Source organism: Vanellus vanellus (genome assembly GCF_965231255.1).
Source record: "Vanellus vanellus genome assembly, chromosome: 3".
NCBI classification, from domain to species: domain Eukaryota; kingdom Metazoa; phylum Chordata; class Aves; order Charadriiformes; family Charadriidae; genus Vanellus; species Vanellus vanellus.
In genome coordinates this window covers 73,414,768-73,428,791 of record NC_138907.1, presented here as the reverse complement: position 1 = coordinate 73,428,791, position 14,024 = coordinate 73,414,768, and the positions used below count along the sequence as shown (strand labels likewise).

Here is a 14,024-nt window from a genome sequence, read left to right as displayed (position 1 = left end):
CCAATAGCTGTTGCTGAACCACCAATTCTCAAGACCAACTCAAAAATCATTGCAATCTATTCTTACTTCATTAGTGATAGCTGCCCTCTATAGTCTCTCCCTCTGCCAGCCTACTGTAAGGATACACAGGTAAAAAAGTCAAGTTCATTTGGTTTTCTGTTCATGGCAACGGTGCTTTTAAAGTAAAAGGATGATAAACTAATTTTCTCATAAAAAAAAAAATCATAGAACAATTATGGAATCGTAGAATATCTCAAGTTGGAAAGGACCCGGAAGGATATCGAGTCCAACTCCCTGCTCCTTGTAGGACTACCTAAAATTAAACCATATGACTAATCCAGATGCTCCTTGATCTCCAACAGGCTTGGTGCCATGACCACTTCCCTGGGGACCCTGCTCCAGAGAGCAACCACCCTCTCAGTGAAGAACCTTTTCCTAATGTCCAATCTGAACTTAGCCTGATGCAGATTCATTCCATTTCCTCGCTGGTCACCAGAGAGGAGATCAGCACCTTCCCCTTTACCACCCCCCTTGAGGAAGTTTTAGACTGTGATAAGGTCACCCCTCAGCCTTCTGTCCTCCAGGCTGAACAAATGAAATAACTTCAGCTCCTCCTCATAAGTCTCGCCCTCAAGATCTCTCACCATCTTGGTCACCCTCATCTGGACACACTCTATTAGTCTGATGTACTTCTTACACTGAGGTGCCCCAAACTGAAGTGTAGAGTGGGACAATCACCTCCCTCAACAGCCAGCTATGCTGTGCTTGATGCACCCCAGGACGTGGTTGGCCCTTTTGGCTCACAGGGCACGGTGTTGACTCATACTCAACTTGCTATCAACCCAAACCTCCAAATCTCTTTCCGTGGGGCTGCTCTCCAGCTTATCATCCCCCAATTTGTATGTATAACAAGGATTACCCCGCCCTTATGTCGAGGTTTGTTAAAAAAAAAACAAAAACAAAACAAAAAAAAACAAACAACAAACACAAAACAAAACAAAACACAGGCGTTGACAGGGAAAACCATTCTCCTTTCTTAATGTCTTCTCGCATCCCTCCTCCTTACAGCTGTAACCTCTGGGCAGAAAGACAGGGCAGGCAGGGAGGGCCAGCAGAGGATGCCCAAAGGCTCATTGCTCTTGCACACGCTTTAATTTTCTCTTTCTCTGGGTCCTATTTCACAACCACATCTTCTCACTTGAGGCAACATAACAGGTAGCATTTCAAGGCTCATCTACGCAACTCCAAATCATACCAATGGAAGTGCTTGCTAAGGCCACAAGGAACCTCCTCTGCACCCCTTGTGCCCTTAACTACTGTCAGGCTCCCTGTGGCCCCTCCTTGCAACAAGCAGGAGGTCGGATTAAGCAGAGTAAAGGCCACAGCTTCAAGGACTGCCCCTATTTTCCAGGACTGACCAGACAGCTGATAGGATCACTGCTTACCAAGCCAGGGGCTAGCTGGGTGCTGTAGCATATATATATCAGTTATTGATACAGATATAAAAATAACAGGAGCAAGAAAAAGAAAAAGTAAAAAAAACCAACTAGTTTTAGGCAAAACTTCATCCTATAATCTTACAATCTAAAAAACCCGAAGAGGTGCAGTATCATTTTATTAATTCAGACAAAGATAAATAATGCTTGTGCTCCCCCTGTTGGCTCTGTCCTCAAAACACTGCTCAGCATCAATGCCTGCGCGAACAAAGTTTTTGAATAACCGTAATAGTACATACAGGGCTTCATCTGTTTCAAACATGAAACTTTGCCTTCATTCAAAAAGGAGACACTGTATTTAATCACAATCAGAGTGAGAAAGCACTCATGAGACATAAAAAACAGCTGGGAGCTGTTCTGACCTAAACACCTATCCTAAATATACTGTTGTGAAAGGTACATAAGAGAAAATGAAAAGACATATACCTACATGAAGGGAAGTAGTAGATAAAGCTTACCCTGAATATATATTTAAGTTCAAAAGGAGAACCACCAGGCATGGTAAGCTGCATGCAAACCTCACAGACAGCACTGCTGACAGCTGCAGCCAGCTACACGTCCCACAGGTGTCAAGACGACTTGAATGAATGGATGGACAGAGCTCGTCCGCAGTACCCTGCTGTCGCTCCCCAAACCCCTCTTTTGTACCCCGATGCCACTGGTAGCTCCCAGCTGCCAAGAGCTCAGCTGTGTCCCCAACACAGCCTCAGTACTGAGCCAGTTTCTGTTGCTTTGGCTCCGAGAGGACCCCTCAGCATCAACTCTCTGCCTGGGCAATTTCTCACAATGGAAATCTTCAAAAAGCATAGAGAAAGATGACGGTATCTGTAGTAATAAGGGTAATGTAAAAGGGTGGCTACTGGAACAATGCCAGTTTTTTAGCACGACCCTTAAGAATTAATGTTAGTTCAGCCATATTAATTGCATTCAAATTTAAGGTTAAAAAAAAAAAAAAAAGAATTAAAACCCCAGATCACTATTAAGAGCAAAATTAGATCTTGACAACCTCTGAACTTGTCAGTCTCTCCTTCAACACAGTGAAAGAAACAACAAAATTTCAGCACAACTCTGTAAACTACTTAATATTTCAGGCTGGAGAAAACAGGTATTTGCACATACAGCTAGATTATCTCCGCTCTGGTAATATCCTAGTCTAACCTTAAACTAACTTTCAGGAAAATTTACACGTTGTAATCTGCTTGGGATTTTTTTCACAAATCAAGTATTACCTACATAGGTAAACCTGAACATTTAGATTTTAAATACTGCCTTCCTTCACAAGCTATCTTTTCCCATTAGGGTAAGAACTGTAAACAAAGATTGTGAATTGTCGTGTTAGTAAGGGTTATCTGTCTCTTAAAACTGTTTAATGTTTTCTGTATGAAAATACTTCAAGTATGACACATAAAAATTATATATTATTTTATTAAAATAAACCAGATTGGTTGACTATTATTAATTAATTCTAATTAGTAAAAAAAATAAGCAGTAATATCAAAATGAATTCAGTTTTTAAGTCCTAGGCATTGTGATACTGAATATTCATCCTTGCAGTACGCAGGAGTCACTCCTCTTTCAGTGAACACATAAATGCAGCATCTTTGTAAATCCATTCAGATCAAAATACATTCACATTCCTCCACCACACTGTGACCAAAGATTCTCTTAAGAGCTACTGAAAACGTTATTTGATAAACTTCTTACTCTGTCCAGCTTCAGAAAGAGAGATGCTAGTCTCATGTAAACAGGCACACTGAATCAGAGTAAACTATAAGCAGATGTCAGAAAAAAAAACCCAAACCCTGGCACTCAGGCAATATGGGGAAGCAAGCAGCAGCATCCCCAATCAAAGTTTAAAGACACCATCACCTGGTTAAGAGGACCTGTCCCCTTTCCTAGTTTACTGAAAATTGCCTGATGTCATTCCTCAGGTACAACACATGATGCCACATGATGGCAGCAAACACCAAGCTTTAGCCTTACCTGCACAGGCTGTTCACCTGTTCTAAAATCTTCAAGCTGCTGCACATGCCATGCAGCTACACCGTAGGGCTCCTCAGCAGTCCTGCAGTCCAGGGGATTTGCACGTAACTGTTCTTTAAGCCACATTTGAGTCCTCACTGCTGGCTGTATGGGAGCTCCGCTCACAGCCTGCTGTCCCAGAGTTGCGTATCTCTGTCCGAAAGCTTCACAACTGGCTGCCGTAGGTTTGCTTTCAGGTAAGGCACTGTAGGTCAAGTCTAAGGCATGTCTCCTACTTGAGGAATCTGAAACAAAATCATCTTTGCTGCACGTTTCAAATTTGTATTTGCAGTCCAGTAGAGAAGATCGTTTTTTCCCCATTTCTTTGTCCTCAATTTTTAGCAACTCCATGCTATCATGCAAACAACTTGGCCCATTTGTCCTTAATTGCGGTGACACAGCTTTGTCTGTACTAGCCCTGGAGTCCACTGAATGACTACTACCATCTTGGCTGAAGGTATTTGGTGAGCTGAGTTTAGACAAGGAGGACCATTTTCTTACAGGTCTTACATCCTTCATGTCAAGAGAATTGTCCAGTGCACCCTGATTTCTGCCTCCTCCTGACCGTACAAAGCTTGTACTCCATTTTGAGCCATCAGACTTGAAAGCTTCCCTGTGTTTGGAAAGTGAAGAGCTGGCATTAGACGGCATCACATGGGCAGTGGGAATAGAAACCAGTGATCGGCTGGGCTTAAACGAGGATGTACCACTTGAAGTCGAATGATCTGGGAAGAGAGATTTATCATGTAAATAAGTACAATACAGAACTCATATTCACATTAGTGCCCAGAGAACAAAACATCGAATTCAAGGTGAAACGCAAAAATAGAAGGAAACAGGCTTCTTGATAAAATAGGGTCTTCTAAACCATTCAAGATTATGAGAAGGGAAACCTATTAAAGCAGGAGATTTTCAAATTTATTTTGCTCAGGTGCCATTATTACAAAAAGAGAACTATACTAAGTGGTGGCAACAGCAGTGCTGCATACAATCCTTGGGCCGTAAGCAGAAGGCAGCATTCATTCCTTGGCTTTGAAGTAGCACGCTGGATTTCTCCCCCACCTCACATAATATTAAGAAGCTTCTGTACGATAAAGGGTAGAGGTATCACAATTCAGGAGCCCCAGGACTGGTTCCCCTTCCAGCACCCCTCTTCTCATTTTTTAAAGACAAAACAATTCACTAAAAGTACTTTGTAAAGTGGCAGTGCTGCAGACAAGCCTCTTGGAGAGAACTATTCATCCCTTTTTGATCTCACCCATTTCAAACTATGCTTGCTGTGCTGGTTTTGGCTGGGATAGAGTTAATTTCCTTCATAGTACCTAGTATGGGACTGTGGTTTAGATTTGTGCTGGAGATGGTGTTGATAAAACAGGGATGTTTTAGCTACTGCCGAGCAGTGCTTACACAGAGTCAATGTATTATTATTATATTTTTTCAATTATTAAACTGTTTTTATCTCAACCCACAAGTTTTCTCACTTTTACGTTTCCAATTCTCTCCCCCATCCCACTGGGGTGGGGCGGAGCAGGGAGTGAGTAGCCATGTGGTGCCTAGTTGTCTGCTGGGGTTAAACCACAACACTTCCCCAGGTGATTTGCTAAAAAACACGATTCTGAAAAATTTCATATTCCATTTAGGTTTTGTGTTATTTACAGACCCAAATACAATAACACACAGAAACCATGTGTAATATAATTTATGAAACCTATCCCAAGCTGAAATATCAAGAACAGAAAAATCAGTGAGGTGATACTCAGGAGGGGACAGAAGAGCAAAGATGAGAGAGGTAAAGGAGAGATTACTGGGGACTGGCTGGGAACTCTTGCACACCCAGTGACATGTGCTTAGCATCGCAGGCTGTGGAAAAACAGAAATAAACACCTAATCCTCTCATTAGAGGATCATCTCCCATGGCTGCACCTTAGGACACTTATATTGCTTGTTAGGTTCATGGCTGATAGAATGAAATTGCCCTCATTAGAAGATTCTTATGGGGTCCTTTTTGCCAAGAGCAAGACAGATACACTCTTCTTATTTCTCTCGTCGTAACCTAGAGAGAACGTTTTTCTTTGGGATTTGTCAGCTGGTACAACAGTTCATAATGGGACAATTAAAAAAAAAAATTGCTCTAGAAGTTCAGCTGGCCTACCCAGTTTGATGGCTACATGAGATTAATGTGATTTGGTGAAAGCCAGGACACATTATTAATTATGCACACTTTCAAAGGATGTATTTGACTCAATATACCATGCCACAGATAGGAAAGAGAAGAGCATTTCCAATGGTGCAACAACTTTTAAAAATGGCAGTGCTTTTTTTTCTACGTGTCTAAATAAAGATATCCTTACCCCCACCTTGAATACCTCTCCCTATTTGGGACCAGACTTCATCACTCCTTGCACTTGCAGCACAGCACAAAATAATATAACCACACTTCTCATGAGAAAAATGCATTATAGTCCACAAAATAATAAACGGTTCCTTAATTGATACCTGTTTATTACATACTTGACTTCTGGCTCCCGAAGGAGCCAGGGCTCTTAAGAAGGTCAAAATTCTTGTTGAAGCCTTCCTGCCTCCTAATGAGTCACTGTCCCACCACAGACCATCCTGTTTCAACACATAAGGTCATACTACATTGTCTCTTGCCTCTACCTAGCCACCTACTAGCACAGTAATTACAGAACATACCTATCTTTAAGACTTGACAAAACTGTCAGAGTTGGTTGAAATGGACCAACAATATAAGAGTTATTCCCAGGCTACTGCTGATGGCCATAAAATACACATAGGATGCTCACATTAGAGAAAGTGAAATGGGGAGTAGAATACCACCAGCTTGTTACCTGATGGATCACATTGCTAATAAGTGTGAGGTACCAGTTTTTACATGCAAGAGGAAAGCCCTTCCCTCTTCCCTGCAATTACTCCTTAAAAATTCTATACTGCAGAGAGAAACATTTTCCTTGGCTGTTTTCTCTGTCATGATATTGATCAAGAGGTGGGACATGTCAAAGGGAAGACAGAAGGCCCCACAACCCATTCCAAGTGGAAGGAATCACAGTATTCTGACCAAACACATTTGTGCCCGCAGGTATTGAGGCAGTGGAGACAGTGATACGCAATACTACAAGTTCCCAAAACAGTGATATGCCCACCACATGTAACCAATCTGCCTGTGCTAGGTGCAGGGCCAGCTTCTCTCAGCTCTGCCTTTCTGCCTTCTCTAGTAGCACAGTAGACACTTGCATAGATACCCACTATAAATCAGGTACCTCTTGCTACTTTGTATGGCAGGGGCTGCCAGCTTCCATCCCTGCTCTGCAATGAAAGTAAAGGTACTCGGTCATCTCTGGCTGAGGACATCAAAGCAGTTACAAGCAGGTAAAAGAGGTATATGACATGATGGAGCTGGAGACTCAAACATATATATGGATGGAAAGCACAGGGTTAGAGTCCTGCTTTCTAGCAGCACGCAGCAGAAGAGCAGGGAGAGACTCCTGCTCTTCTTCTACTCTCCTGGGGAGAGTAGGAAAGAAAATGCACAGCAAAAAAATGCACTTCTTGTACAGGTACTCATTAGCCTGCCTTAGCTGCTGCCTCTAACATTCAAGCAACTTAACTCTTATACTGTACCCAGAAGCTGAATCTGACATAGCATAAGGAAGCGGCCACAGGTGATTTTATATCCAACGGAAATAAGAGTATATTAGGATGCAAAAAAAAAGAACTGACAGTGGGGACCTTTCTTTTAGGCTATGCAAATTTCTACGAGTAGAACTATCACACCTGCAAGAGAAAGGTAAGAGAAGAAACCCTATCTGTATGCATGTATCTGTAACATTAAATACAATTCCATATAAAAGAAAATTATAATAGTATTTATTATGGTATTTCCAGTCTGAAATACTGACTTAACATCATCTACATGCAGTCTTCAAACTAGTATTAAAAGCAATAATAATTAGAAGTATATGATCACCTATTTTTATTACAGTATAGTTATTCATATGTGGTAGATTTTTATTTTTCCTTGTTCTCCTCTGAATTTAAGTCCTGAGTTACATTTAAACTTCTTTTCCTCACTTCCGTTTCTAAATTCTTCAAGTAGATTTAAACTTGAAATGCTACATACATGCAGCTACAGCTGATGGAAGTCTCTGTTAATTTGTCTTAAAAAGAAACACAGCAGTTTTGGCTTCAAGTTGTCCTAATTAGTCTTCCCATTAATTCTCCATGAAACATATGAGAAAATTCACACCACTTCTTAGAGCATATTGCTTCAGTCTGCCTTGACTGCAGGCTCAGCTGGAAAGAGAGCCAGTCTGCATTCTGAAACATCTCTTCACAACACAAAAAGCATGAAATTCAGAAATTTCATTGAAAATAAGAGAGAATCTAGAAAGTACCATCAAACTTAAAAGATATTACTTATTCTGTAGTCATGGGAATAAGCTTCATTTGGCCAAATCCTGCCAAAGACCACTTTATCCAAGGAGCAGATTTTTCCCTTCTATACAGTCAGGGGTAAGCAAATGCCCGGTTCAGAACTAAAAGTGCTCTCTTCTCAGCATTACTCAGCTTTCATTTCACTGCGCTAGTATTTATTTGAAGATTACACACTCTTAAACATGGCTTGTGTGTCATCAGAGTCTTAAATGCTTAAGATTGCTCTTATTAATGAAAACTTAAAAGACAAGAAAAAAAATAGCTATTTACTACTGGCTTTCCTTTGAACAGCATCAAGATTATACGTCAAATTTTGCTTTTCAGTTATCCTAATAATTTTTTGGAGGGCCCACCACAAAGCTCCCTAGAGCACTTTCCTAATAGGCGTGACATTTTAATACCTGATCCAGTACTTCCCAAACCACATAAGAGAATTGAAAACAATGTATTTTAAAAACATGCCACAAGATTTCTACCACATAATAGGAGCAGATGGAATAAAAAAGAAGAGCATTTCATATGGCTTTCTTACTATCTCATGCTACACTTCTGAACCATTTCATTACTGCATATCTGGCATAGAAAATAACATTATCAATTTTGGTCTTAAAAACCTAATCACAGAGAGAGAGCACAGCAGACACTTTGTTTTGAAGAAGGGGGAGAAGAAAGAAACCCTCCAATATAAAGTTAATGAATGGCTCCTACTCATTTACATTTTCCTGTGCTATGCTTTTTAAATCACTAGTGCCAACTATGTATATCATACCCAGAAGAAAATCTCTGAAGCCATTTCTCATGTCAGATACACAACACCATCACTCAGCTACTTAAAATCCTTATCTGTTGTCCAACAGGTCACAAGAGACAGAGAAGGTTAACTGTAACCCTGAATAACTTCTCTAGCTGCAGAATGGAACTAGTGCTGTAAGAATCCCCATCTACAAGATATACTCCTATATGTGACAATTTCTTCACTGCTCCCAATAAGCTTTTATCAAACAAGAGCAGGGCAATCAGCTAATACAGTTACCCAATACTAATCAAAACCAAAATGCACGTGATGTATATGTATCTAATGCCACTGAAAACAGAGAACGTTCCTTGTGTGAAGGACTTTGAAATTTGATATTTTATTCAGGGTATAATTAGAAAGCCCTTACCATGGAGAAAAACACCAGTATTAAAAACAGCTGACCTCATCTTCCTGCTCTCCCCTCCCATCCCCCCAAAACACTGACATAGATTACCCTAATCCAGCAAAATAAACTGAACTATTCTTAATAACTGAGCAAAAGATAAACGTAGGAAGTCAAGCCTTTACTATACAAACTGAAGGTCTTGAATTTGGCTGCGGTTTAACGTACAAAAGTTCTAACATTCATTATAGGATGTTAGTTCTGAATGCTTCTCTAAACTGTTCTGTAACTTTTAACTGCATGGACCCCAGCAACAAACCACAAACAATTCCAGCATCCAACATATGACTTACTGAAGGGGCCAGGAGTGTCTAACTCTCATGGGAGTTGGTCAAAAAATGAAGACCTTAGGATGGTGTGCCATGACAGCAGTATTTACACTCGTGTGCTCCCCTCTACCTACCTACTTACAAATTGGACTAGCCTTAATGCAGCATAGATAATCAGATAAGCCAAAAGAAATTTCAAAATGGACAGACAGGAGGCCAGCCCTGGCAAAAAGCCTTGAACAGACTCACTCCTCAACCTGTGGAAGCAAAAGCATGCCTTTGCAGGGTGCAGTAGCAATCATGGTTTGGATTTAATTGGTTTGTTTTGCTCGGGTTTTTTGACCCCCTCCCACCCCTTTTTACAAGCCCTGTTCACATTACTTCAAGTTTACTATGTCAGAATATGAGGTGAGTGAATGGACAGAAACTCAGCAAATAAATCCCTTCCAAAGAATAAATACATACAAGCATGCATCATAGAAAGCTGTAACAGAAAAGGAAGCGCTGCAGACACAGGAGAGAAGCGTTCAGACATTTAACAAATTCTGTGTGAGAAAGCAGGCCCCAAATCCTCATACAATTCCTAAGCATTATTTGTTTATAAAATACTGTGTTTCAACGGCAAGGAACTAAAACAAAACAGTAACTAACAAAAAACCTACTAGAGGCAAAATATAGCTTAATACTAACCAATTAATGCCAATTTAAAATAAGACTATATTAAAAACTAAAATACTTACTGCCAGTAAACTGAGTTGCCTGTGTCACATCTATGCCTTCAAAGAAGAAACAGTCAAGTGGTGTCCAGAAGCAAGTTTAATTAACACTATTTGGAAAAGAAGAAGCAAGTTCACTGGCTTCCACCATCACCAGTTACCATACTGGCAGTGTCAATCAGAACTGTTCTACATAAGAAGAGCAACTCCGAGTCAGTTCTACTTTATTTCAAACTAATTCCTGTAAAATTTTCTGTAATCTACTGTGTTGCACACCAAAAGAACGCAACTTGTACCTAAAAAATTGCTATTTTTAAAAGTTGAAGTAATTTAGAATCTACATAACTCACGAGTACAAACAGTACAACCCTGAATAATACAAATGCAAACTTATGAGGCTGCAGCTGAGACATAATTCTCAAAAAGTGAAGCAATCTTGTTGCTTTTATTATTACCTTCAAACAGCATCATTACAGAGTAAGATGTGTGATGAAATACTTGTAAAGCTAATATCCCTGAGCAATGTTATTGTAGGGAGATGGAAGAAGGAATAAATGGTAGGTCAGCCTCACAGACCTCCTACAACCTACAAAAATCAAAAAATACTATGAGGAGTTTAAAGTATTTCTAGTAAACAGCAGAAAGCAGTGCTGGAAAGAGTAAAAGCAAATGGTAAACAGCTTCTCAGACACAGAATCATAGAATGGTTTAGGTTGGAAGGGACCTTAAAGATCATCTACTTCCAACCTCCCTGCCATGGGAGGTTGGAACTAAATGGTTGGAAGCCATGGGCAGGGACATCTTCCACTAGACCATGTTGCTCAAAGCCCCATTCAGCCTGACCTTGAACACCTCTAGGGACGGGGCATCCTCAACTTCTCTGGGCAACCTGTTTCAGTGCCTCACCACCTGCAGAGTGAAATTTTTTTTCCTAATATCTATTCTAAATCTCCCCTTTTCCAGTTTGAAGCCATTAGCCCTCGTCCGATCACTACAAGCCCACGTAAAAAGTCCCTTTCCAGCCTTGTAGGTGCCTTTCAGATACCAGAAGGCCACTATAAGGTGTCCCTGGAGTCTTCTCTTCTCCAGGCTGAACAACCCCAACTCTCTCAGTCTGTCCTCACAGTAGAGGTGCTTCAGCCCTCTGATTATCTTCGTGGCCCTCCTCTGGACACGCTCCAGCAGGTCGATGTCCTTCTTATGTTGGGGACTCCAGAGCTGGATGCAGTACTCCAGGTGGGGTCTCACAAGAGCAGAGGGGCAGAATCACCTCCCTCGACCTGCTGGCCATGCTTTTTTTGATGCAGCCCAAGATATGGTTGGCCTTCCGGGCTGCGATCGCACATTGCTGGCTCATGTTGAGCTTCTCGTCAACCAGCACCCCCAAGTCCTTCTCCTCAGGGCTGCTCTCAATCCATTCTCTGCCCAGCCTGCATTTGTGCATGGGACTGCCCTAACCCACATGCAGGACCTTGCACTTGGCCTTGTTGAACTGCATGAGGTTCGCATGGGCCCACCTCTGCAGCCTGTCCAGGTCCCTCTGGATGGCATCCCCTCCCTCCAGCATGTCGACCACTCCACACAGCTTGGTGTCATCGGCAAACTTGCTGAGGGTGCACTCCATCCCAATATCCATGTCACCAACAAAGACGCTAAACAGTACCTTGCTCGTAAGGATGTTAAACAACATCCTTATGAACAGAAGGAATACTACATATGTATGACCTGGATGCACCCTCAGTAAGTTTGCAGATGACACTAAACTAGGTGGGCATGTTGATCTGCTTGAGGGTAGGCTGGGTCTGCATAGGGATCTGGACAGACTGGACCAATGGGCTGAGGCCAATGGTATGAGGCTCAACTAAGCCAAGTGCCGGGTCCTGCACTTGGGTCACAACAACCCCATGCTGCACTACAGGATTGGGGTGGAGTGGCTCGAAAGCTGCCTGGCAGAAAAGGACCTGGGGGTGTTGGTGGACAGCCGGCTGAATATGAGCCAGCAGTGTGCCCAAGTGGCCAAGAAGGCCAACAGCATCCTGGCCTGCATCAGGAATAGTGTGGTGAGCAGGACTAGGGAAGTGATCATCCCCCTGTACTCGAGCCCCCCCCCCCCCCCCCCCCCCAAGTACTGCGTTCAGTTTTGGGCCCCTCACTACAAGAAGGACATTGAGGTGTTGGAGCGTGTCCAGAGAAGGGCTACAAAGCTGGTGAGGGGTCTGGAGGACAAATCTTATGAGGAACGACTGAGGGAACTGGGGTTGTTTAGCCTGGAGAAGAGGAGGCTGAGGGGAGATCTTATCACCCTCTACAAGTACCTGAAAGGAGGTTGTAGAGAGGTGGGGGCTGACCTCATCTCCCTGGTGACAAGTGATAGGACGAGGGGAAGTGGGTTTAAGTTATGTCAGGGGAGGTTTAGATTGAATATTAGGAAACACTTTTTCACTGAAAGGGTTATTAAACATTGGAATATGGTGCCCAGGGAGGTGGTGGATTCACCATTCCTGGAGGTGTTTATAAAAAAGGGTAGATGTGGTACTTGGGGACATGGTTTAGAAGTGGTTTTTGTCAGGGTAGGTTAATGGTTAGACTTGATGATCTTAAAGTTCCCTTCCAACCTCAGCAATTCTATGATTCTATGAAAATACTTTAACAGAAACTTGCCTAACACAGCCCACCTAACTTATTATGAACTGGCCATTTGGTATCATCTTCATTATCCTCCTCCTATACAGCTAATGACTTTCCTTTTTCCATTTGCGACACCTCACTCATTTCCACAACCCTTCTGGCAAACTTACCTTCTCCCTTGTTTGCCAGAGAAGTGATAAGGGAGCAACAATCCTACTTACTGCAAGAAGTGAGGCTAACACTCTTAACTTTCAAATAATATGGAAAAAGGGAAACAAGTATGTTCTAAAGTTTCATTAACAAAGCTTAACACAGAAACTGATTGCCACCGAAAACCATTTCAATGAACAATTATTAGAAAATTATTTACTCATATTTCCCTATTTTCATACTATTTAAATCCTGTTTTCAGCTTACCACATAGAAGGTTGCCCTGCTTCAGATTTACCAGAACACAGTATTGACAAGGAACATGCCCTGTAACAGTTACTACTTCGACTGTATTCAGTTATAGTAGTTAGGGTACTGAAACACTTTTAGAAGTCTGCTCTTTGCCCAACTCTCATTAGGACACAGCAGACACTCCCAGCTTTCATTTATTTAAAAAGTGATGTCCCATACTTGAGAAATTACCTTAACCGAAATGAAAGGTCATTCTACTGAAATGTCTTATCATTCAAGCCACCCCCATTAAAAATTAATAAGCGTTCCCTTGAAATATATAGCTGGGGTGGTTTTTTTGTGCAAGAAGATATCTGGTAAAATGATCCACATTCTGCTTAAAAAAATGTTCCTTTAAACTAGCTGTTTGGCAGTATCAATTATCAAAAATCTCAAATAATAAAAAGTTTACGGTGCATTTCAACAAATAAAGCTTAACAAAAACTTCTAAGAACATTTTGTGCTTTGCAACAGTTGACTTCAGGGAGACTGTACCAAGCCAGTGCAACAATTTTTGATAGGGGAAAACAAATACAAGCTCCACAAACAAACAAACAAAGGCAAACACCTATGTGTGGTACAGTAAAACTCCTGAGATTTGCTGTGATAAAACTGAGGTTTTAACAGGCACTAGATATATACACGCAGAGAAAAAAAAAAAAGAAAATCCCTAAGCCCCCAACTTATCACATACACACCAAGTACAGCCATCCTGTTTAAGGGATCTTAACATAACTGATATTTTAAGATTTAATACAAATAGGACTGCCTACTAATATTTTTGTGACAATTTGCCTAGCA

At 41.4% G+C, this 14,024-nt stretch overlaps 1 protein-coding gene across 1 annotated transcript in view; it reads right to left on the bottom strand.

Moving 5' to 3' along the window:
* CEP85L (centrosomal protein 85L) overlaps positions 1–14,024 on the bottom strand; it is a 123,198-nt gene that overhangs the window by 71,727 nt on the left and 37,447 nt on the right. The window contains exon 3 of the mRNA XM_082481490.1: positions 3,480–4,243. Coding sequence (XP_082337616.1) covers positions 3,480–4,243 — 764 coding nt within the window. The remainder of the gene's footprint in view (positions 1–3,479; positions 4,244–14,024) is intronic.